We start from the raw sequence: 27,023 nt of genomic DNA, 5'->3' as shown, positions 1-27,023 counted from the left end.
CTAACAAATGATAGGGTAGTAAGTATTATATTAAAATGTTTTATGTTTTCATGTCATACTTTCCGACATTGTCCACACCCACGAGAATCATCTCATTTATTGGGTCTATGGTCTGTCTAATCTAATCTCTTTTTTTGTGCATAAGGCGAAACTCATCGTCCTAAAGTTATTATCGTTTGACAGCTGGAGCGACACTAGCGCTTTAGGCGGCGAGAAAGCAGACGGTCACGTGAAGACATTGCTTGTTTTTAATTATTTTCTACTTAATTAATGAAACAGTTGTTATATTTTTGTCTACCAGTGCGTTAATAAATTGCTAAGAGAAATGAATTGTCGTGAAACACATTCAAAAACAGCCAAATCCCACTGATTCACTACCATAAGCTACAAGTATTCTTGAACTCTTTTCCAATATGTGTATATTTGCAGCTGATTCCGCTGAAAGCAAGATAATATAAACATATATTTCATGCATGAGAAGCATATATTTCTGTTGTTGTCTGTTGTTGCCATATACACTTTCCTTGACACGTAAAATATTTTCATGGAATCCAATAACTCGCTCTTTCTTACACTTCGCCCCCCTACACGAATATTTTAGAACATGAAATAACTTTTGCTTCAAAAGCGAATGTATAGGAGATTCTTGGCGTCTGTGGCTCAGATTTAGCAGCAACTGTGGAATTAATTTCTTCTGTGTTGTGAAACAGTTTTATTGCTTCCGACGCTTTACTTATCACGTCTTTGAGGTTTGCCCTCAAGCTACAGTTGTTGTGGCTTATTTGATACGTTAAATAATGTAAGTATTACGTTCCACATAGTTTTCCTACGTTCCACATTCACTGATACGGCGGTAAGTGTAGCGAACAAAACTCTACATTGTTGGATAGACCTTTCTGTAAAAGGTCAGGATTTTTGGTGTTTACTAGCAAATTCTTGTTTAGTTGTTCCTGTTCATTCAGGTGTGGAATTACATACACAGAAATTATGCAGAACGGACAAAATAAGTCTGAAAAGCTTCTAGGAAACCCTGGGCTCATTCACTGCAACAAATTAGTAAACAACAACTAATTACAGATTAAACAAGCGAACAGTGTAATTTATCGTATACATGTGCTGTTTTCAATATATTTCTCTACTGTAACAACAACTACAAATAAAAAAAATATTTATTGATTACTGATTGAAAGTTTACAGGACCTTAAGTTCGTGGCCTGACAAAATGATGCAAGGGGGAAAAAAGACATGTACGTTCACTGGACAGCTGACCTGATCTTATTTGCCAATTCTGAGAACTGCCACAAGTAAAATAAACATTTCTGTTGACTGTCACGACGCCACGACATTCAGGAATATCATATCTCAAACTACCGTATCGTGCTTTAATACAGGAGGGGTGTTCGATAGCTAATGCAACACTTTTTTTCTGAAAACATGTTTCTTTACAGGATTCCAATACATCATATTATTCCTCAGTTTTTTGGCTAAAAATCCCTATTTTTCAACGTTATCTCCGTTCAATGAGACGTCCTCACACCACCTTACTGGGAGGGCCTCTATAACCGCAAGGTATCACTCTAGTGGCAGACGTCAGTCAGCCTTTTGTTGCATAAGTTACCTCCCCGTCATCCACGTACTCATTTCCGTGGAGTGTATCCTTCATTGTCAAACAAATGGTCCCTCGTTGCTCTTTACGGTCTTCGGTTAGGCCGCTAGAAACTCTGCGAGCACACTTCTTTGAGCACCCCAACTGGTGGACGAGCGTTTCAGCACTACCAACAGATCCAGTTGTGCAACGAGGTGTTTTATTATTATCCGTTGATCACGTCGAATGAGAGTGTCCGCACAGTGCAAAATTGCAGGAGTCACAGTTGTGTGGACCTAGTCGGCATGCAGGATATCGAATAACTTTGCGCGACCTTGTTGCGATGATGACAGATGCCTCGCCCTACGACGTATCGTGCTTTTGTTCGTTACTGGGTCTCCATAGACAGTTTTCGAGTGCCTATGAGCATCTGAAATGCTCTGGTTTTTCGCTGAAAGAAAATCAGTGACAGCTCTCTGCCTGGAAGACATCTCCGTTTCAGACGCCATTTTGAAGGCTATTCATAGCGCCACCACCTATCAGAACCTCATAAAATTAAACGGCTGAAGCGGGAATATTCCACGATGTTCCACAAAAAATTCCGCATTTTTTTTCAATGAAAATTAACAGAGAAAAAAAGTGTTACATTACTTATAAAACACCCCTGGTACATCCTCTAGCTCACTCCATGATCTTTCGTCATTTACTTTTTTTCAATTCTTTGTAGAAATTCTTTCGGAGCGGATGGAATTTTTCTCGGTATCGGCAAGAACTGCCGTTTATTGCGCTATACTACACTTACGCTCTGCAATATATTGCGAAATATACACTAATGAACCAAAACATTACGATCACTTATTTAAAAGCGTCTTGGTTCACTACTGGAACGCAACTCAGTAGTGAACCGGCGTGGCATGGATTCGAGAAGTACTTCATAGGTTTCCAGTGATTTGTGGCACCAGAAGCCTCCGCACAGGTCACACATCCCGTAATTTACGGTTTATGGGGCGGAGCTGGTGTCCTATGGTGTTCCACATGGGTTTCATCGGATGCAGATAAGCCGGCTTCAACGTGAGTTCGCTATCATGCTCTTCAAACCATTGCACCATGATTCTGGTCTAGGGCAGTTATCCTGTTGGAAGATTCAACCGCTGTTGAGGAAGACATCGAGCTTAAGGGGTTACAGGTGGTCCCTAATAATGCTCACGTAGTTCAAAACTGTCTCGGTGCTTTCTGTTACTACGGCAGGTCACATGGAAGCTCAAGTGAATGTCCCCCATACCACAATACTGTTCCCACCGGCCTGCGTTCGTGGCGCGCTGCATGTTTCGAGCGGCCGTTCGCCTTGATGACGGCGTGTCTGGACACGGCCATCGACCTGGTTTAACAATAAACTGGATTCATCCGACCAGTCGACACTATTCCATTGATCCACGGACCTATCTCGACGATATCGTGCACAATGTAATCACTACTGAATGTTGTTGGGTCAGCGTGGGAACACGTAGGGGGTCCTCTGCTGCGGAACACCATGTTCGACGTCGTGTGCTGAACGGTGAGCTCCAAAACCCTTGTGCCTGCGCCAGCATCGTACTCTGTTGTCAAGTCTGTCACAAGTAGCCACATGTCCTGCTTTTAGAGAGCTGGCGAGCCTGCGAAGCGTATGTTCTGTGATAGGTACGGACGTCCAGTTTCTTGTCGGCTACTCGTGGTTTCAGCATTCTTCAACCACTTCCCACAGATGCTCACGACAGTAGCATGCGAACAGACGACCAGCTTCGCCGTTTCCGAGACCCTCACTAGCAGACGCTAGGTCACAACAATCTGGCTTTTGTCACAATCGCTTAAGTGGGCAGGGTTTCGGAATTTGCGCCACTTATCGTCGCTGGAATGACTTCCCATTCGTCCCTGCTCCGTTCATATACTATACTTCTCTCACCACAACACATCATACAACCACACATAGGGCAGCGGCCATAATGTTTTGGCTCCTCAGTGTGTTGTGAGTCTCCCTCAACAAATTGCGCAAGCCCACAACACTGCTCTGAGTCCGTCTATATTATTGTACAATACATACTATTTCGCAATAATCATTGAGCCTATGAGGGTATCTTAAGAGCATGTGTGACGACAATAATGATTATAGACTAACTTAACTGTGGACAGATTGTTCAAATTATCAAATGTTTTCTTCGGGCTATTGTCAGCAGCCGACGGCGCCCATGCGATAATTTCTAGTGGGGACCTAGACTTGGGTTCAAATGACTCTGAGCACCATGGGACTTAACATCTGAGGTCACCACTCCCCTATACTTAGAACTACTTAAATCTGACCTAAGGACATCAAACACATCCATGCCCGAGGCAGCAGCGCGATTCCGGACTGAAGCGCCTAGAACCGCTCAGCCATAGACCTGGGGTATGGACTATTTTTAATATCTTTTAAGACGAATGGCGACTAGTAAATAGCTATAAAAAAAGTTCCAGATCTGACCCTGTTGAAAACCTGCGTAATCCCGACTTTGAAATCATTTTCTTGAAAGGAAAACACCTAACTACATTACATTTTTTTCCCTTATCTGGGAACTATAGGGGGAAGGAGGTGTCACTCCGCCCCCCCCCCCCCCCCCCCCCCCCACTGGCTTTGCCATTTCGTATGGGCGTCCATATAAGCAGAGGATGCATGTTTAAGGAAAATCATGGTATTGGGGTGCATTAAAACAGTTTATTTATTTACTACTGGTTTCGGTTAACAATACAAGGTACACAGTTTTAAAACACTATGGTCTATTAAAGGCTACCTTAGTGACATACTCCGTTCATGATACGAATAAACCTGATGCAAGCAAATACAAACACGATGATTAGTCAGAAGTCGTAGCACACGTACACTGGTGTTGTTTTGCTGTTGGAAGTAGGTCCTAGTCGTGTATTAGATATATTATTACTAAGTTATGTTAAATAAAACTTTAAGATATTCAAATGTGTTAAAAGCCGTCGACGGATTTCTTATTCACGCTTTAGCTATATAGTTTTTATTTAAAAAATAGTGTACAGTCACAGCCTCTGTATTGCTGTGCTCTGATTATCGTGCTGTTAGTACGCAATATGCAAATCACTGAGGCTGCTTACTATTCCGTAGTGAAACACGCGTGTGGAACACGGTTTTCCATGAATTTACAGAGGTAATCGGCTTTGAAGTTTGTAAGAGGTCCATGATTAAGGAATTTGTTGCTAGCGCACTCGAGCAGATGTAATTTCGATGGATTGCTCACGCGCTGCCTGCGATATGTAAGCTATAAGAGAATCTCAGACCAAAGAGCAGTGTTGACTGCAGTAGGAACTGTGTGTTAGTAGGAGTAAGTAGTTGCTAGCGAGCAGTCTGGAGTGTGAAATTGGCTGGGCCGGTCGTGTGGAGCGATGACGGAGCCTGAGCGTTGTAGTATTAGGTAAAAGCAGCATCGCGCATATGTAGTACTGTTATATCAAGTCCTATGTAAATATTTAAAAAAATCTGTTAATAATAATCTTTCTCATGAAAAGTAACTTTTGACATTCATCTCAATTTAAAGAATGCACTAATTTCTCCAATCCATGGTCATCCCGGTTATTGTAAAGAAAAATCAGTTGTTTCTTTTTATACATGACAAATCTATCGGCCATCATTGCACTGGGCTGTGCCAGAAAAGTTTAGTTTCATATAGGAGCAGATATATATTATCCGGCGACTAGACTGAGGTAAGAATTTGCAATTTATTCACTATGATCTTTCATCGCCATGGCGCAGCACTGCTGACGTCCAAAATTTACCAGGTTAAATTGACAGTCAATTGTTGAAAGGTTATAAGTGAGTCACATTTTTTATTATTGAGATATTAGTCACATTTTATTATTGATAGGTTACGCAATTTTCCTGTTGGTAGGTTATACTGAATGTGAACGACATAATTATATTTTTTACTGTTGAGAGGTTTAGGAATTTTTCTGTTTCGAGGTTACACTAAATGTGAATATTATTTACATTATTTTTTATTGTGGGGAGGTTACAACTTTTTCTAACGAATGTATTACATACAATTGAGACCCATGCCTTATTACGTACGTTTAGCGGTATCGGTATCGTAGCAGATTGCAAAATTAGAACAGTTCATGGTTCAAGTCATCTCCTGGCCCGACGTTTGTTGATGGCACTGGGCTCCTTCGTCAGCTCAGGGATGTTATTCAAAGTGCAGCACGACTCCGTTGCACTCCCACGGGACCGTGGTGGGTGGGACTAATACATGTGCCGACCAGAGTCACGGCGGAGTACATCAGCTCCCTTCTCAAACTCGTGGCATCGTTACCGCAAAGGCTGACTGGGCTCCTATTCCAAGACTTTGCGCCGGTCTCATTGTCTGCCCCAAGTTTTAGTCTCGACCATACCCTCCCCACTTTCTCATATAAGGCAATTTTTCCTGGACTTCAGTTATGTCTGCCGGACTTTTACCCTTATAAGGTTGTTACAGACGAAAACAGTTTACCAAGTGAAACTTCCTGGCAGATTAAAACTCTGTGCCGGACCGAGACTCGAACTCGGGATCTTTGACTTTCGCGGGCAAGTGCTCTACCAACTGAGCTACCCAAGCACGACTCAAGCCCCGTCCTCATAGCTTTACTTCTGCCAGTACCTCGTCTCCTACCTTCCAAACTTTACAGAAGCTCTCCTGCGAACCCTGCAGAATTAGCACTCCTGAAAGAAAGGATATTGCGGAGACAGGGTTTAGCCACAGCCTGGGGGATGTTTCCAGAATGAGATGTGCAAGATGAGATGCGCAAGATGGTGATCTACTACGTTATGCACATCAAATTGCACGTGACGTAGATTACAGTGATTTCAAGGGAATCAGTGGCTGGTTGCATACCCTGAAAAAGTGCTACAGAATTGGAATATGTAAGACAACGAAATTTCAAAGAAAGCGTCAACTTGAAAATGCATATCTAAGTGCGGAATCAGCTAGAAAATTTGTAGATGAGATAAGCAAACTTATCCCAACGTTCAGTAAGGAATTTGATTTTAACTCCCACCAGTCGACATTTGAAGAGGAAATACATATGAAAGGAAGCATGGAAACTAGATATACCAAAAGAGTTGTATCAAGATCAACTAACATCAATAACTTAACGCATTCGTATGCAAGCATGTCAAACATTAATCGGGGTTGTAAATTGGCTGTAAAGTTATTATTGCGATGCGAGGAGTTGGAGGTAATCTGCCCCTTCGGATTCTTTCTTGTGTGCGCGATCTTTCAAGGGCAGTAGGGAATATTTACGTCACAGGAAGCAGGAGCCAGAAAATGGGCCTAAGATAACTACATCTATAGCGTGAGCATTGCTTTTTGCCCCATAGCTGGTCAAAATAACTTGCTTTTGCTTGATCTTGTGTATAAAAATCATACTCCTTTACAGCCAACTATCCCTCCGGAAACGTGTGTGACATTGCAGTTCCTATCACCTGGAGGCACTGGACGAATTCAGCCTCTTGATCTTTGTTTTTTTCTGCGCCTGTAAGACATATTATCGCGCCCTATCTGCAGCTATAGCCCAAGCCTGAATGGCCGAGCGGCTCTAGGCGCTACAATCTGGAACCGCGCCACCGCTACCGCCGCAGGTTCGAAACCTGCCTCGGCCATGGATGTGTGTGATGTCCTTAGATTAGTTAGGTTTAAGTAGTTCTAAGTTCTAGGGGACTGATGACCTCAGCAGTTAAGTCCCATAGTGCTCAGAGCCATTTGCAGCTATAGCTTAAAGGATAGCCGGTTTCACAATATGCTCCACGACAAGCTGCTTCGCATTCAGTTGCTTGCCATCACATGCCATCAGTGGGGGATGGAAATGGGGAGCGCGCGGGCCACGCCCCTCCCCCCCCCCCCCTTGCGAAGCCGCCCTCATTGCCACCCGCGCCGCCCCCGCCCCCGCCAGTACGCCCGCACGCTATTCGTTCGTCTCTTTCGTCATTCAACTCGGCTGAATCAAGTTATCGAGTAGTTGCGCTTTCCTATGTAGCACCCGCGTCCGCGTCATCGCATTTTATACATTTCTGTCTGACACATAGATAGCTAACACATACCGTACCTACGAGAAAAGTCGCGCTCATTCTAGTGATCTGGCACATAAAATGAATCAGTGTTTAACTGAACTACCGTTATTTGAAGAAGAATAACTCTTTGTGTTTAAAAAGAGACTAATGGAAGAGATTCATCAATACAAGCAAAAGAGCATAAACGCCCTTAATGATCGTGATTCTGTTATGCAAGCGCTGTCTGTTTGTCCTAGATCTGACTATCCTACTTTGCACACGCTGTACAAAATATTTGTTTGTCTACCTGCATCTATTGCTGCAGTAGAAATAAATTTTTCAACATTGCGGCGTACAAAGACATGTCTGAGGTCATCAATGAAGGAGGATCGACTTAATGCCTCATCTCTGTCGAACACTCACCCTGACATTGGTCGTCCTATTGACGATGTAATTAACCAATTTGCCAGGAAGAATAGGCGCTTAGAATTCATCATCTAAGGAAGAAAACCACAATTGTAACTTTTTTATATCATAAGATGGCATTGTCTTGTATATGTGTATAATCAGCTTAAATAAAACTTTCTTAAACTATGCATGTGCCTTGGCCATTTTTTATTACATTAAAAGTAAAGGTAGCTCAATATATCTTCAGCGCCCCATGCTTTGAGGTTTTTCTGTATCCGCCACTGCATTCCATCAATTCTCATCACCTCCTTACACCAAAATGATTCTATATGTATTCCTTAAGAGTCGATACCTGACTGAACATCCTGCATCTACATCTACATCTACATTTATACTCCGCAAGCCACCCAACGGTGTGTGGCGGATGGTACTTCATGTGCCACTGTCTTTACCTCCATCTCCTGTTCCAGTCGCGTAATGTTCGCGGAAAGAACGACTGCCGGAAAGCCTCTCTAATTTTACAATCGTGATCTCCTCGGGAGATATAAGTAGGGGGAAGCAATATATTCGATACCTCATCCAGAAACACAGACCTCTCGAAACCTGGACAGCAAGCTACACCGCGATGCAGAGCGCCTCTCCTGCAGAGTCTGCCACTTGAGTTTGCTAAACATCTTCGTAACGCTATCACGCTTACCAAATAAATCTGTGCCGAACCGCGCCGCTCTTCTTTGGATCTTCTCTATCTCCTCTGTCAACCCGACCTGATACGGATCCCACACTGATGAGCAATACTCAAGTATAGGTCGAACGAGTGTTTTGTAAGCCACCTCCTTTGTTGTGGACTACATTTTCTAAGGACTCTCCCAATGAATCTCAACCTGGCACCCCCCTTACCAACAATTAATTTTACATGATCATTCCACTTCAAATCGTTCCGCACACATACTCCCAGATATTTTACAGAAGTAACTGCTACCAGTGTTTGTTCCGCTATCATATAATCATACAATAAAGGATCCTTCTTTCTATGTATTCGCAATACATTACATTTGTCCATGTTAAGGGTCAGTTGCCACTCCCTGCGCCAAGTGCCTATCCGCTGCAGATCTTCCTGAATTTCGCTGCAATTTTCTAATGCTGCAACTTCTCTGTATATTACAACATCATCCGCGAAAAGCCGCATGGAACTTCCGACACTATCTACTAGGTCATTTATATATATTGTGAAAAGCAATGGTCCCATAACAGTCCCCTGTGGCACGCCAGAGGTTACTTTAACGCCTGTAGACGTCTCTCCATTGAGAAGAACATGCTGTGTTCTGTAGAGTTCGTAAATCCCAAGGAATTCACCTTCGGTATTGATGGTGCGAACCATTGTCACCACAGTGGCGCGCCATTTTTCATTCGGTGTTCATGGTGCAAGTTAATGGTTTGTTTTGAACATTCTTCGAATATGGACGATGTTCACTTTATGGAGTGTAATATGACACTGAATATTGATTTTTGCACCTAATGGACACTAATTTTCTGTCACGGTCCTGGTGAATATTGTGTCATTATTTCCTGTCGCAACTGTTAACACAACACTTTCAAATGAGCCTAACTAAAGATTGAACTTGTCACCTCGCACTCAAGGGGTTCCTTGTCAGATTGCTAATCGGGGGGGGGGGGGGGGGGGGGCAGGTTGGCTGACTGGCCTGTGGCCGGTACGGACCAGCGCACGTGTCACGGGCCGAATCTGTGATGTACAAATGTGAGTCATCCCTCCTTGCCCACAGTGTTTGGCAGAGTGCTGTACTCACCGCTGTGGCCGTTGTTGACAGCGCTGGCCGGGCTGGTGGTGGCGTAACCGAAGAAGACGAGCGGCGGGTGGTTGACCACGGTGGCGCTCGCCGAGTCCAGCTCCACTGGCGACTGCTCGCTGCCCGTCTTACACAGGCCTCCCCAGTACTCCGGGCCTGGCAAACACACACACACACACAGTCTTTTTTTATTATAAATCAGGCACGGATCACAAATGTTTATCAGTCAGGTGATGCATTATTATAATCAGTCTTAAAAATAAGCATACAGAGGTAGCATGACGCAAAATGTTTCCGAATGACACAAAATACAGAACCAGAAATCACTGTAAGCAAATATACACCATTTGCACACCTTAGTAAATGCAGTACAGAACACAGTTCTCGTCATTGTGTATACAAAGGCCAGGCGAGAAGCCATCGTATCAATGTCACCCCCGTTTAATATCAAATGTTATTATGCATGTTGGTTACTTCTTATCAGTTTGTTGGAATCTACTCTTGGAATTCATGTTTACGTGCTATCGCAGTCACAGTCGAGTTTAATTCGTAGCCATGGCAGAGTGGTCATAGTTACACTATACACGAGCTCTTAGTGAGAAGCCGCTGGGGTGGCCGAGAGGTTCTAGGCGCTTCAGTCCGGAACCGCGCTGCTGCTACGGTCGCAGGCTCGAATTCTGCCTGGGGCATGCCTGTGTTTGATGTCCTTAGGTTGGTTAGGTTTAAATAGTTCTAAATCTAGGGGACTGATGACCTCAGATGTTAAGTCCCATAGTGCTTAGAGCCATTTGAACCATTTTTGAATTTAGAAGTGTGTGGATGCTCGAACAACAACAACACACAGCGCAGACGATGAGACAGATTATGGGTGCACTGCAGGAACGATCTAATAAGGCACCACCGCGAAAGGCTTCAGTTTAGGACTGTAAAAGACGTGCTTTTGCTTTTAGCAGCGTTAAAGACAGACCTCGCGGTGGAGTGAAGAAGACACAAGAAGAAATTTGTACCAGAGTCTCTGCTTCCATTGAACATCCTCCTACGACATCGACAAGTGAAAGTATCTCAGAACTCGATATACCGAGGACAATCATATGAGATCACATAAAAAAGATCTCAATGTCAGACCTCTTCGAACGAGATCTGTAAACGAGTTGTCGGACACAGACCGGAATGAGGCCGTCTTACCATGCCGTGCTTCGTTAACTCAATTTCCAAATGCAATAAACAGCGGCAGGGTTATGTTTTCAAACGAATGTGCCATTTATGGCCGCCAAGTGCTGGAAATATTGCCGTTTGGACCAAAGAGAATCCTCATTACACAGTCGAGTTAGAAAGGAACCCCCTCGCGTAATAATTGCCAGCGATGCCATCACGACGTCTCCTTAGACTGCAATTTTTGAAGGGACTGTGAATGGCACAAATTATTTACACAAGCTACAAACGTGATTCAATACCTCAGCTTGAGGAAAGGGGCCTAAAAGAACGCATATCATTGCAGCACGAAGGAGCGCCTCTTCACTACTCTCTTGCAGTGTCCGAGTTTCTAAATGAATACTTTCCATGACGGAGGATAGGTCACGATTCATCAGCAACACCAGCTCCCCAGAAATTCTCATCAACAAGTCCTGGCCTCACCACACCCACCACACCCGACAACTCGTCATAAGACGCATGTATCTGCACATCGTTACGCTACAACGGAAGAACTGTGTAATGCTGTTGAGGATGCATTTCTCACTATAACACCGAATGCGCTAAAAATATGTAAAGAATAACATGGAGACGTATGGATATGTGTTTAGTGCATGAACTGGAACATACTGATATACTGGGTACTAAATATGTAAGTAAGTACTTGTGTTAAAACAAATCAAATCAGCCGCGCGGGGTAGACGCGCGGACAAAGGCGCCTTCTGACGGTTCTTGCGGCTCACCCCGTTGGAGGTTCGAGTCCTCCCTCGGGCACGGGTGTGTGTGTTGCCCATAGCATAAGTTAGTTTAAGTTAGATTACGTAGTGTGTAGGATTAGGGACCGATAATCTCAGCATGTTGGCCCCATTAGACCTTACACAAATTTCCAAGCCAAATCAATTAGCCTTCGACACTAGTGGGTACGGGGCCTTCTCGCCAACCCTACAGATGATAGTCAAATTAATTAGCCACACAAGCTTCGTCACAGATTTACACATGTTGAGTAGCATGGACATCCTTACGTCATACATGTTGACGCGTTAAGGTTCAAATTCAAATGGCTCTGAGCACTATGGGACTTAAGATCAGAAGTCATCAGTCCCCTGGAACTTAGAACTACTTAAAACTAACTAACCTGAGGACATCACACACAGCCATGCCCGAGGCAGGATTCGAACCTGCGACTGTAGCGGTCGCGCGGTTCCAGGATGTAGTGCCTAGAACCGCTCGACCAGCGTTAAGGTTCAAATTCAAATGGTTCTGAGCACTATGGGACTTAACTTCTGAGGTCGTCCCCTAGAACTTAGAACTACTTAAACCTGACTAACCTAAGGACATCACACACATCCATGCCCGAGGCAGGATTCGAACCTGCGGCCGTAGCGGTCTCGCGGTTCCAGACTATAGCGCCTAGAACCGCTCGGCCACCCTGGCCGGCGACGCGTTAAGGAAACGAAGTATACTGGCGTGCAGCGATGAGTGACGTGCCCGCATTCTGGCACGCGTCGGAAGTCAGTTCACGTAACTTCTACAGAAATATTCTTTTTGATTAAATGTAGAAAATCTTTCCCACAGAATTTAGCGCAAATAGATCTCAAAACACAGATGCCTGTGTTTATATACACTGACGGGAAAAAATCGCACCACCAAGAAGGAGCTGTCCGACATACAGGAAAATTTAGTAGGCGTATTTCTACATCTGAAAGATGATGTCTACTCATATTTCGCGCCAGAAGACCAAGGGTGGCGCTAGTAGCGCCACTATGAGTATTCAAAACAGCTTTGCTATAAATACGCGCTGTAATGGACCTGAGCGTTAGTTACCTTTGAGGTTGGAGGTGGTGAGCTGATGTTAGTCAAGAATGCCTTTAAACTGACAAAGACACCGTTATCAACGCCTCACTGAGTTTGAACGAGGTCGTGTTACGGGGTTCCGAGAAGCTGGATGTTCCTTCTGTGATACTGCAGAAAGAGTGGAAGGAATGTAGCCACCGTAAACGATTGCCGCAGCGATGGTCACGAGAATGTGCGATTGCAAGGCGCGCGGGATTAGCCGAACGGTCTGGGGCGCTGCAGTCATGGACTGTGAGGCTGATCCCGGCGGAGGTTCGAGTCCTCCCTTGGGCATGTGTGTGTGTGTTTGTCCTTAGGGTAATTTAGGTTAAGTAGTGTGCAAACTTAGGGACTGATGACCTTAGCAGTTAAGTCCCATAAGATTCCACACACACTTCAACTTTTTTTTTTTCTGCGATCGCAAGAAGACCGGGCACCGGACGGTCACGTGGCACTACCGAGAAGGGACGACCATTGTGTTCGGCGTATGGCTCTGGCGCTTCGTACAGCTTCTGCAACAGCAAAAAATGGCTCTGAGCACTATGGGACTCAACTGCTGTGGTCATTAGTCCCCTAGAACTTAGAACTACTTAAACCTAACTAACCTAAGGACATCACACACATCCATGCCCGAGGCAGGATTCGAACCTGCGACCGTATCAGTCGCACGGTTCCGGACTGCGCGCCTAGAACCGTGAGACCACCGCGGCCGGCTGCAACAGCAATATGAGCACTGCAGTGACACAACAGACGCAATGTACCGTGCTTTCTACTGTCCCCAGCCCACCGGTATTTGTAACTTCAGTGGTGTCAAGCGGGAGCTCATTGGAGGTCATGGTAGAGGTCTGTTGTGTTTTCTGATGAAAGCTGGGTCTTCCTCGTTGCCAGTGATGGCTGTTTGTTGGCTAGGAGGAGGCCAGTTGAGGGCTTGCAATCAACACGTCTGCGTGCCGGACACACTGGACCTACACCTGGAGTATGATCTCGGGTGCGATTTCGAGAGACAGCAGGAACTCTCTCGTGGTTGTGGAGTGTAACCTCACTGCAAATCTATACGCCAACCTGTTGTGCTGCCATTCATGAACAGAATTCCAGGGGGTGGTTTCCAACAGACTAACGACCGCGTACATGCCGCTGTTGTAACCCAGCATTCTCTACAGAATGTCGACTTGTTGCCTTGGCCGGCTCGATCACCAGATCTGTCTCCAGTCGAGCACATATTGGGCACCGTCAGATGTTAAACTGTGTGTGAAATCTTATGGGACTTAACTGCTAAGGTCATCAGTCCCTAAGCTTACACACTACTTAACCTAAATTATCCTAAGGACAAACACACACGCCCATGCCCGAGGGAGGACTCGAACCTCCGCCGGGATCAGCCACAGCTTCATCCATAAACAGCATTAACCGCCCACGTATTGACCAACAGGCGAGACAGGCATGGAACTCAATCCCACAAACTGACATCCGGCACCTATGCAATACAATGTACGCATGTTTGCATGCTTGCCGCAGTGGTTACACCGGTTCCCGTGGGACCACCGAAGTTAAGCGCTGTCGGGTGTGGTCGGCACTTGGATGGGTGACCATCCAGGCCGACATGCGCTCTTGCCATTTTTTGGGGTGCACTCAGCCTCGTGATGCCAATTGAGGAGCTACTCGACCGAATAGTAGCGGCTTCGGTCAAGAATACCATCATAACGACCGGGAGAGCGGTGTATTGAACCCACGCCCCTCCTATCCGCTTCCCCCTCTGAGGATGACACGGCGATCGGATGGTCCCGGTAGGCCACTCGTGGCCTGAACACGTAGTGATTTTTTTATGTTTGCATGCTTGCACTGAACATTCTGACGATAATAACAATTATTAAGTACCAGCATTTCACATTTACAAGGGCTCTCACGCTTACATTAACCTATTATCTTGCAATGTTAATCACTTAAATATGTCACCTAGACAAATGTATTCGCGAAATTTCAATACTCTACGTTAATTATTTTTGATGTATTATGTAATAAATTATAAAGAGGAAGAAGGCTTTATTAAAATTAAGCTAACTATGCTACAAAATAGTCAGCATCATTGTACAATGCAATAGCTCATTAAAACAAAATCTGCAGATCGTTAATAAAGCAAAATAAGTACCATTTTTGCTTTAAGCACACACAAGGGCCCACGCAATCTATCTGCTGTTACTGGTGAGCCGCAGACCTGTTTTTTGATCATTGCATTGTACCTGTTTTACTGATTATGTGGGACAAACAGTGCTGATTATGTTCAGCGACATCTGTTGATCTCTTTGCAAGTGGCTGTGGGCCGATTTGTCGGATCATATTTGATAGATGGATTGTGCGGGAGCGGTGTATGCACTTGAGGAAAAGAAAAAGTATTCTGCCTTATTAACGAGCAGCAGATTTTGCTTTGATTATAGACTACAGTGTACAATGTTGCTGAGTAAATTTGTAATATAGTGCGAATTTAATAAACCTTCCTTCCTCATTACATTTTATTAGATAATATATACACACAGTCATCTGCGTTTTGAGATCTATTTGCGCTAAATTCTGCGGGGAACATTTTGTAGATTTAATTACAATGAATATTTTTGTTGAAGTTATGTGAAATAACGTGCAACAGTGAAATCTAGCATACCACAAAGCAGGCACATAACTCGCCGCTGCACTACAGTATACTTCGGTACCTTAAAGTGGCAACATGTATGGTGTAATGATGTCCATGGCACTCAAAACTTGTAATTTTGGGATGAATACTGATAATTAATGTGACTATACCTTCTTTACACGCAATGATACGAACTATGTAGTATACTGCGTTTAATCAGGTATAGAAATGTTGTCATATTTGATTACAATGATTACTGACACTGGAAAAATTTTACGTCAAACTTGTTCTTAGGTCTGACGATGGTCATTGTTGAGCGAAACTAAATCTTTGTAAAAATGTAGAGGGTTTAATTTCTGTGAATGAGTATAAAACCAAGTGTAGCTAAATAGTGTGTATATTTGTGTACATAGCTTAATAATGTACGTTATAAAAAGTGATCTGATATGGATACTACAAGGCAATGCACTGTAAGTACCTAAGACATAATAAACTTTCGGATTCGTGAATGTTTCATCACCGATTACTAAATTTCCGTCATTCCCGCCAGCAGCATCAGCATTGCATCTAGCTACATTTTGTGCACAACATAACGTTCTTGTAACACTTCCATCTGATGATGAGCATGCAGTGGCTCGAAAACATGGTCATGGTTGAACAAATCGTAAAAAAGCGATTGGTTGCGTATTTATTGCCAGATAAATCGCCAATCACATTCGCACTTCGTCATCCACAATGGGTATACTGAAAAAAAAGGTGCTTTACGTTTTTAAATATTTTGGCGATTAGAAACGATTCTAATGTGCTCAGTTTTATACACGCGAGGTTCAGCGTAAAATGAATGTTTTAAGACAAAATGAGGTTGAAGATATATAAATCTACAGGACCACTTCCGGTTTTTATAATACCAAAGTAAAACTTTTATAACAAATGTCACATCCTAACTTATGAGACATTGCGTGTAAATGCACTTTCTTACAGACCTGAAGATGACAGTCGTTTGATAATCTTACAGCTCCTTCCTTATCTGGATCCGGGAAATACAGTTCAGTTCTGGTAGTGTTGCCTGCTACCTTGATAACGAGCCGCTCGGTATCCCGCCACCGTTCGGCAGTGATGGGTGAAAAAGTGTGTGCTTTAGTTCCAGTACGTCTGGCAGCTTAACAGTGTTGTTACTTCTGGGGCCAAATCCCGCAGCTTGGCTCCAGATCAGTTCTGCTGGGTTCATATTGTAATAGTACAGTAGCAAATGTAAAAATGCAGCATTTGTGTGATGTGCTCGATGCTATGAAAATGATTTGTTTTTCATATTTCTACGATACTTATCTACCTCTGTGGCATAAAACAATGGACATGGTGCAAATAAACAGGATTTGATTTCTCATTTTTGCCTTAAAAAATAAATTGTTATGTTTTCTTAATTTGACAACTTTTATGAACAGTCATTCATAAAACATGTATAATTAAGAATTTGTATTTGAAATGGCAACAGGAATTTCGCGTCCAATATGTAATTAGAAACAAGAAGACGTGCATTATTCATAAAAAATTATGAAGAGTTTTATAATTACGAGATGTAGGTATTTCAAATTGAACGAGAAAAGAATGTTGCTGGAGGGATAACCGCTTTTATGCTACATTCCATTACGCTACGGCTGCGCTACAGTTTGTCCTCATTCTTGTTTATCAACTGCAACGACACACACTGGAAAAACATTAAAAGTCGATTATTTCCGTAAATTTATGAAAAACGTTAAGAACAGAGTGTTCCTCGGCACTTTTTAACCGTGTTCCACACGCGCGTTTCACTACGGAACGGAAAGCAGCCTCAGCCATTTTCATACTGCGCATTAACAGCACGACAATCGGAGCACAACGCTGCACAGGCTGTGATTGTACACGGTTTTTGAAATTTAACGATAAAGTTTGATGGCTATTAATACATTTGAATATCTTAAAGTTTCAATTAACGTAACTCATTATAAGATATCTAATACATAAGTAGCACCTACTTCCATGAGCTAACAACACCAGTGTGCTTGTACTACGGCTTCTGACCAATCATCGCGTTTGTGTTTGTTTACATCAGGTTTATTCTTACGATGAACGGATTATAGTTACGTAAACTGGCTGCACGGTTACTGTGCCAGCGGTGTGCGAACTCGGCGCAGCTGTGGACTCTGGCGCCATCTGGTGGCGTTACGGTGGCGGATGCCCGCAACGCTGAACCGTGGTGGCTGAAAACGGCTGGTGTGCACGGGGCAGGAGACGGCAGTGCTGCTGGCAAAGGCACGCCTATTGTGCGTATTTGCCACTGCCTTTAACGTATCCTCAAACACCACTGCAACTGTCAGTTTGGAAATCTGCCGTGCCTCTTGCTGCACGAATCTGTGCGCTAGCGCTGCGTTTGCTGTTTCATTAAGCTAACCTGCCTCGCAACACTGCGCTGGCTTTGTTGAATTAATACAGTGACAACATCCTGCCCTCGTCTGCTGTGAGCTGCGCTGCGATACACTGCTCAAGCTCACACCAATACGCCCACATATAGGCGTTAAGCTACACATGACAACACCCCAGCTCATTCTGCAAGGGAGACATTCACACAGGCTGCTTCTCTGGACTACAGATTTCGCCTCACTCCCATATTCTCCCCACACAGTTCCCAGTGACTTCATCATCTTTCCCCGGGTGACCAAACCAATGCTTGAGAGGCATTTCTAGAATGACAACGAGGTAATTCCACAACCAAGGCCTTCTTCGCCTAGCCATTCATCGTTGGAAAAAGCACGTCACGTTGAGGAGTGAATATATAGAGCAATATTAACACTGTCACTAATTTTCATGGTGACAGATTCATTTTTTCTAGAAGATATTGAAAACTTTATGACTACTCCACGTGCTTGTGTAATTGATGGGGGTAACTGAATCGATACGAATCGAAATATTTTAACTGGTATTAAAACACTTGCACCAAGCGTTTGAGACACACGAAATTATTAATCAATCAGCTGTCAAAACGTGATTCAAGAATTCGCTTTTAGTTTCGATTTTAGAAATTATATCTAAAGCCTCTAACACTATCCTTAGTTGAGACCATACACTGAGCTGAGAAAAATCGTGGGATACCTGTATGCACATATACAGATGGCGGTAGTATCGCGTGCACACGGTATAAAACAGTAGTGAAGTGGCGGAACTGTCATTTGTTCTCAACTCATTCATATTAAAAGTTTTATGAGGTGATTATGAACGCGTGACTGGAGCTGACAGATTATCAACGCGAAATACAGGGTGTTTATAAATGAATATCGGGGTTTTAACGCTTTATAATATATATTATATTAAACTTACAGTTATAAATGATATGTCAAATGAAAGAGCAACTCAGTTTTACCACGGACCTTATAAATGTTCAATGTGAGCACCATTTGTCACACGGCACACATAAAGTCTATAGCCGATTTCTTCCGAAACGTTGATAAGTGTGTCTTCAGTGATTGTAGCAACAGCCGCTTCAATCCGTACACACGATCCTCGATGAAGCCCCAAAGGAAAAAAATCGCATGGCCTTAGGTTGGGTGAACGTGGAGGCCATGCAAAGCAAGTCCTGTCATTGGGCTCCTTGCGGCGTGTCCAGCGCTTGGGCTATAGACTTGATGTATGCCGTGTGACAAATGGTGCTCACATTCAACATTTATAAAGTTCTTGGTAAAACTGGTTGAGTTGTTCTTTCATTTGACATGTCATTTATAACTGAGTTTAATGTAATAAATATTATAAAGGGTTAAAAACCCGATATTTTTTATAAACACCCTGTAGTAGTTAGAACGAGACGGATGGGGACATTCCAGTTTGGAAACTGTTAGGTAATTCAATGTTCCGAGATCCACAGTGACAAGAGTGTGCGGAGAATACCAAATTTCGGGCATTACCTCTCACCTCGGACAACGCAGTGCCCGACGGCCTTCACTTAAAGACCGAGAGCAGCGGCATTTGCGGAGCGTTGTCAGTGCTAACAGACACGAACCACTGCTTGAAATAACTGCAGAAATCAATGTTCGACGTACGACAGAACAGTGTGGAGAAATCTGGTGTTAATGGGCTATGGCAACAGACGGCCGATGGGTGCCTTTGCTAACACGACGACATCGCTTGCATCGCCTCTCCAGGGCTCGTGACCATTTCGGTTGGCCCCCAGGCGACTGGAAAACCGTGGCCTGGTCATGGTCAGATGACTCCCGGTTCCAGTAGGTAAGAGCTGATGGTAGGGTTCGAGTGTGTCGCAGACCCCACGAAGACATTGGCCCAAGTTGTCAACAAGGCACTGTGCAAGCCAGTGGTGGCTCCATAATGGTGTGGGTCCAACTAAACCGATCATTGACTGGAAATGGCTACTTGGAGACCATTTCCAGCTATTCATGGTGTTGTGTACATAGTCCCGCGTAGTCAGCGCGCACACAATTTTCCCACTTGAGCGCGCCCCGCTAAGCACAACAGCGCAGGCGCAGCGCTCATCCGTCTCCGCTCTAAGAGATGTCGCTGCCATAAAGACGGACCAAATTCTGCTTCCGCCGATCCGCGTATTAATATGTAGCGCAGCCAATGAGATTGCTGCTAACGTAGAACCTTTTCTCCTCGCGGATCACACTCGCGCAGCGATACCTGAACGCGCGAGGTATTATAACGAGTGTACAGACCTCCGATTAGTCAGTCTGCATCAGTCTTTACCAGTCTATGGTTAAGTTACAGTCTGCACCTAATACGATTACCATATTCCTGTACATAGCCATGAAGATAAATGAATAGACACTTTGTCAAGTATCAGAGATATTTTAGAATAAGATTAACGTACCAAGACCAAAGGAACTTCAGATTGTCAATTGTAAACAGGATCCAGAATCAAGTTACGTAATATGTATGATATTTATTGTTTTAATAAATGTGTGTGAAAGTTAATCAAGTTCCGTTTAAAGTTGGTCACCGTCAATCTGCTACTCTAAGCGTGCAAGTGGCATTTCTATCGTCTGACCTAACGGCAGAAGATAAAACCCGCCACGATAAGACCACGAGACATATTGCTGACAATCGCCTACTTCGTTAGAGCGACAAGACAAATAATCTGATGGGTGTGTACCGAAGGTCTTACAGTACGCACAGCACAATATCTCTTTTCATTCTTGAGACATTGATTGTTATATCCGCGGACGAGTCGCTCGCGGCGGGTCCGAACCTTTTCTGAGTTTCGGGAATCAAGTGGTCGTAAAAACCGTCGTTCTCATAAAAGGTTCAAGATATCGAGACGACGAATTTTGGAAATGACAACACGCAGAAAGGACTACTTTATCATATGATTAACACTCGATATGTTTTTGTAAACGCTTGAAAGTAATCAGGGTAATGAACGAAAACTTAATAAGCTGAGGAAAAATTGAAATATTTCATGAAAAGCTGCTGTAAATGAAGTGTCAAAATGTCATCTGTTCAAGACCTAGTTATTTTGCACATAAAAAGATACATTGGTGCAGTATTTAAATGTCGAAAAGGCTTCCTTCGAATCAAGTACCTTAGGAAGGCAAACGAGGAGTCAGTAAAATCATGCTTTTTGAATAAAGCTTGAAATTCAAAAATGGAAGAAATCAGTCAAATATTTCATGAAATGATTTGTGTAAAAGAAATAAGTAGACCAGAGAAACGTTCTACGTGCCTTTGAATGATGCTTGAAACCATGAACAGAAACACCAAACGTTTTCCTGATATTTTTTATTTCATACTTCCTCTCCTAGGTACCACACCAAGCTCACAAATGTTTTCGAATGTCATTATCATCTCTTTAAACCATTTAATGAGATCGGGCCTCTCCTCAGACCTTTCAGTGGGCAATCCTCTTTCAGTGCAGCTCCGTAATTGCTGCTGTTCACATAAAACCGTATTACCAACAGCGCACAATCTCTGTGCTCGATAACCATAGTGTTCACTCACGTCATGGCTTGTGAAATGACAGTCCGGATGTCATACAGATACCGTATAGCGCCAGACCTAACGGCAGAAGATAAAACCCGCCACGATAAGACCACGAGACATATTGCTGACACTCGCCTACTTCGTTATAGCGACAAGTCAAATAATCTGGTGGTGTGTGTACCGAAGGTCTTACAGTACGCACACCACACCTGGACTTCATGTTCTCAACAACGATGGAATGCGCCATGTCACCAGGCAACAACTGTTCGCGGTTGGTTTCAAGACAGTTCTGGACAATTCGAGCGAATGACTCCGCCCCCCCAGATCGCATGACATGAATCGCATAGAACATTCATGGGACATAATATAGACGTCAGTTCTTGCACAAAAACCTGCACAGCAACAGTTTCGCAATTGTGGACGGCTATAGAGGCAGCATGGCTCAGTATTTTTGCAGGGGACTTCCAACGACTTGAGTCTGTGGCATGTAGAGTTGCTGGACTACGCCGGGCAAAAGGAGGTCAGACACGATATTAGGAGGTATCCCATGACTTTTGCCATTTCAGTGTAGGTTTTGTGCGGGACAGCTCTGATGAACTGTTACCGCCCATGCTGATACCGAAACCCTACACTACTTACAGTAGAGCGTAGATTATCCGAACGACCGCTTAACCCAACTGCGTACTCGCTCGCACCTTTTACTCTCCCACCCTACCGTCCATCATCCCCCAAACCAAGTTTCCCATAGTAGTCGCCGCACTGGGCCACCGCTGGCGGTACATTGCTTCTAATGGGGCCTTCACAAGGCGCTGCTGACCGGCCAAGCTGTCAGTCGCTGTTTCAACAATCAGCACACTTCTGTCGGCTTGGCACTGGCAGTAGAAGTAGCGGCAGTATCAAAGGTGTTCACATCAACAGCATGGATTATTGCAGCGTTGTTCCCGCAATACTGGACGATTCTCAATTTCATCAGTAGGTTGCACCATTTTGTTCAGGATCACCAGCGGCGTGATGTGTACTTTGACGCAGGATTTTCAGTGTGTACTAAGGCTACAGTTGAACGAACGAATAGTTACAGGGACTGGACATACTTACGGACACAGCGCTGTAAATGCATGCTTGAACGCAAATGCAGATGCTAGCCAAGCCTGCAGGTTGTACTGTTGTACAGGGCGTCCGAAAAGACTTTCCCTGATTACATAAATTGATAACTCAGGCTAGAAGTAAGATACAAATATGAAACTTGTGTCGAATTGTTTACAACTATCAAAGTTTTTTTCTGTTTTAGGTTCGCAGTACGTAAGTAGTGGATGACGTGGAGTACCCAAGAAGCCAAATTAACCAATCAGGAGAAGGCACAGTGTCTCCTGTAATACCATGAGACACGATCACCAACCCCAGTGCAGAGACACTTCCAGACAACATTTGGAAGGAATCCACCTGCAGAGACACTTCCAGACAACATTTGGAAGGAATCCACCTAATGTCAAGAGCATTAAAGCCTGATATGAGAAGTTCAAGAACACAGGATCGGTTGATGACCTTCGGAGGTCTGGTCGACCAAGAACCTCAGCAGACAGGTGGAAGCTGTAAGGCAGTCTTTTCTGCGATGTCCGAAGAAATCGGCGCGCAGGGCCTCACGTGAATTACAGATGCCAAAAAGCTCTCTCCATGACATTTTACACACACGTTTATTGTTTCGTGCATACAAGGTGCAAGTCGTTCAGGCCCTGTTGCCCAATAACAGTACACGTCGATATGATTTTGCGGTCGAAATGCTACCACGTATTGAGGACGATGATGGTTATCTCAGACGAATTGCATTTTCCGACGAAGCGACCTTTTTTGTCAGTGGAGTAGTCAATCGTCATAATGTGCACATTTGGGGTTCACAACTCCCTGGCGAGGTCATAGAGAGCACCAGAGGTGAAAGTTTGGTGCGCGCTATTGCACGATCGAATTATCGGGCCATTCTTCTTCGCTGAGGCTACCATCACATCTGCAGTGTATCTGGACATGTTGCAACTGTATGCTGTTCCTCAGCTGCTTCAGTATCACCCCTATGTCTTGTTTCTGCAAGACGGTGCACCGCCTCGTTGGGGTTTGGACGTCCGTGCCTATCTCGATATGACCTTTCCTGGGCGATGGATTGGTCGTGATGGGCCAACGGTTTGGCCTCCACGCTCTCCTGACATAACCCCATTAGACTTTTTTTTATCGGGTTTTGTGAAGGACGAGGTCTACCGAACACGTGTACCAGACCTTGAAACCCTGCGGCAACGGATAACCACAGTCGTCGAATCGATCCCTCCACTGATGTTGGCTAATGTGTCGACGGAAACTGAATATCGCCTAGATGTGCTACGTGCAACCAAGGGTGCTCATGTGGACGTTTACTGATGTTTGAAAAAAATTGATAGTTTGTAAACAATTAGACACCAGTTTCATATTTGTAGCTTACTTCTAGCCTGAGGATTTATGTAATCAGGGAAAGACTATACGGACACCCTGTATTTGACCACTGACGACACCTGTGCAATGTCCTCAATATACTGAAGGCGTCAGTCGTGGTCAGAACAGTGTTGTGTTGAATTGTGAATGCACTATATCGGAACTAAGTGAATTCGAACTTGGTCAAATAGTTGGTGGTCGTTTGGTGGGTGCTTACGCAACCAAGTGAGTCGACGCGTTTGGCGTTTCATGAGCCACCATATCGAAGATCTATACGGCATACACAGAAAGCGGAAAAACTTCATCCACTACGCCGCAAAGAGGGCGAAAGTTTGTGTTGACTGTTCGTGACGGACGGTCATTGAAGAGGATTGTGACGAAAAATAAGGAGACGGCAGCTGCAAAAGTCACACAGCAGGACTAAATGTCGCATTCGCGAACCCTGTGTGCAGCAAAACAACATCAAGGGAGCCCCAGAAATAGGGAAACTTCTCATAACAGGAAAACGTGGTGACGAAGCCTTAAACCCTGGGAGATGGAGCAATGAAAGAAAGTCGTCTGGTCACATGAGTCTTCATGCACTCTGTTTCCAACTTCTGGCCGAATTAACTTCCGAAGACTGAACTTCGTGGGGGTTCGGGGACGATTTGGGCAGCTATATCATGGCATTGTTCAAAATGTTCAGATGTGTGAAATCTTATGGGACTTAACTGCTGAGGGCCGGCCGCAGTGGTCTCGCGGTTCTAGGCGCGCAGTCCGGAACCGTGCGACTGCTACGGTCGCAGGTTCGAATCCTGCCTCGGACATGGCTGTGTGTGGTGTCCTTAGGTTAGTTAGGTTTAAGTAGTTCTAAGTTCTAGGGGACTAGTGACCACAGCAGTTGAGTCCCATAGTGCTCAGAGCCATTTGAACCATTTGAACTGCTGAGGTCATCAGTCCCTAAGCTTACACAATACTTAACCTAAATTATCCTAAGGACAAACACACACACACACACCCATGCCCGAGGGAGGACTCGAACCTCCGCCGGGATCAACCGCACAGTCCATCACTGCAGCGCCTTGGACCTCTCGGCTAATCCTGCGCGGCATATATCATGGTATTCAATTGGCTCAAGGTTACTCTGCAAAGTCGCGTTACTGTCTAGTATTACGTAATCATTTTGGTTCATGAGGTCCATCCCATGATGCAATTTTTGTTCCCCAATAGCGAAGCTTTATTCCAAGACGACAGGGTCCCTGATCAAACAGCTCGCTTTGTCCAGGACTGGTTTTGTGAGCATAACGATAAGTGTCGCATCTATCTTGGCCACAACTGTCACTAGGTCTCAATCGTATTGAGTACTTGTGGTGTACTTTGGACAAAAGTGTGCGTGATCGCTTTCTACCTCCATCAATACCGAGATTCCAGGATGCTGTTTTGAATGCCAACGGCTTTCCTTCACCGCCTTAGGTATGGTAAGGCGTTGTGTTTTTGGTGTTTCTACTTTTTTTTGTGATATCGTCCAAAGATCGCGGTGCCACACCAAAATCGGCTACGTGCATCGATACCACAGACATTAGTGATGCATCGCTGCAATCCGCCATCGCACGGAGGTCGATAAAGAGCCTAGCACTGACTCACTCTGCCTCAGTATGAGACCTACGATGAAGAGCAGTCAACGTCCTCTAGTTAGAATATCAGAGTTAGTGAAGTCTCAATTGAAACTGTACTTCTGTAAATGGTTAACATGTACTTCAAGAGAAGAGTTTGCAATTGTGTGCATCAAGTGACGCTTTACTGTTCAAAGAGAGGTGTAAATGTACTATACTTCTTCTGGCAATGGATTATAGAAAGTTAAGTACACCTTTTCATCATTCTTGTAATAAAGTGAACTAATATTTCAAATGTTGGATAGAATTGGAAGGAAAATCACCACTGGCAGTAGTTTATGTGATCTACATCTACATCTACATTTATACTCCGCAAGCCACCCAACGGTGTGTGACGGAGGGCACTTTACGTGCCACTGTCATTACCTCCCTTTTCTGTTCCAGTTGCGTATGGTTCGCGGGAAAAACGACTGTCGGAAAGCCTCCCTGCGCGCTCGAATCTCTCTAATTTTACAATCTCTTCGGGAGGTATACGTAGGGGGAAGCAATATATTTGATACCTCATTCAGAAACGCACCCTCTCGAAACCTGAACAGCAAGCTACACCGCTATGCAGAGCGCCTCTCTTGCAGAGACTGCCACTTGAGTTTGCTAAACATCTTCGTAACGCTATCACGGTTACCAAATAACCCTGTGACGAAACGCGCCGCTCTTCTTTGGATCTTATCTATCTCCTCTGTCAAAACCCGATCTGGTACGGATCCCACACTGATGAGCAATACTCAAGTATAGGTCGAACGAGTGTTTTGTAAGCCACCTCCTTTGTTGATGGACTACATTTTCTAAGGACTCTAAGCTTATGGTTATAGCTTGATAGCAGTGCCTACCAATTTTAAATGTGTATTACAGCACTTTGGATGAGCACTAAGTGACCGAAAATCGATTTTGCTGACAATAAAAACAACAAAATAAGGCCAATCCTGATTTTCCTTCCAATTCTATCAACTATTTGGTCGTGGTGCACACAGCACGCCATGGAGTCGCCAATCAATTTCAAATGTTGTAGTTCCAATCAGCCAGATCCCAGAGGAATCAAAGAACCCAGCGTTAATATCGGACGACTGTAGTTTCGTCAGGTCATAACATTTTGTTCACCCACTGTAGGTAACTTTCTTTGTTGACGTTATACTTTATGGCGAACCCTCATTTTGTTAGACTGCACGCCTTCATTATAAAACTTGACACGAATCGATCTTACGGTATCAAGGGCACGAAATGCAATGAGGCTCGCATTAGGAGCCCATTACTAGAAGCGTGACTCGTCGTGTAACCGGATAGTTAAATGAGGAAGTGCCTGGCGTCGTCTCGGCGACCGGAACCCGCTCCGCCCTGGCGACGCGGGGCGAGTACAGATTTTGCTGAGGCGACAGTCACGCCCTAATGTAGATTCGGCGCGGGGCTGCGCTTTCGCACCATTCCTGTCGCTCGCACAGTTTACGACCTGCCGATACGCGAGCAT

At 44.4% G+C, this 27,023-nt stretch overlaps 1 protein-coding gene across 1 annotated transcript in view; it reads right to left on the bottom strand.

The window, feature by feature from the left end:
* The window catches only part of LOC126338929 (putative carbonic anhydrase 3), a 406,570-nt gene that overhangs the window by 70,606 nt on the left and 308,941 nt on the right, over window positions 1-27,023 (bottom strand). The window contains exon 3 of the mRNA XM_050001590.1: window positions 9,854-10,009. Within this exon, the coding sequence (XP_049857547.1) occupies window positions 9,854-10,009 (156 nt within the window). The remainder of the gene's footprint in view (window positions 1-9,853; window positions 10,010-27,023) is intronic.

Source organism: Schistocerca gregaria, chromosome 1 (genome assembly GCF_023897955.1).
Source record: "Schistocerca gregaria isolate iqSchGreg1 chromosome 1, iqSchGreg1.2, whole genome shotgun sequence".
Taxonomy (NCBI): Eukaryota; Metazoa; Arthropoda; class Insecta; order Orthoptera; family Acrididae; genus Schistocerca; species Schistocerca gregaria.
This window is presented reverse-complemented; position numbering and strand designations above follow the sequence as displayed.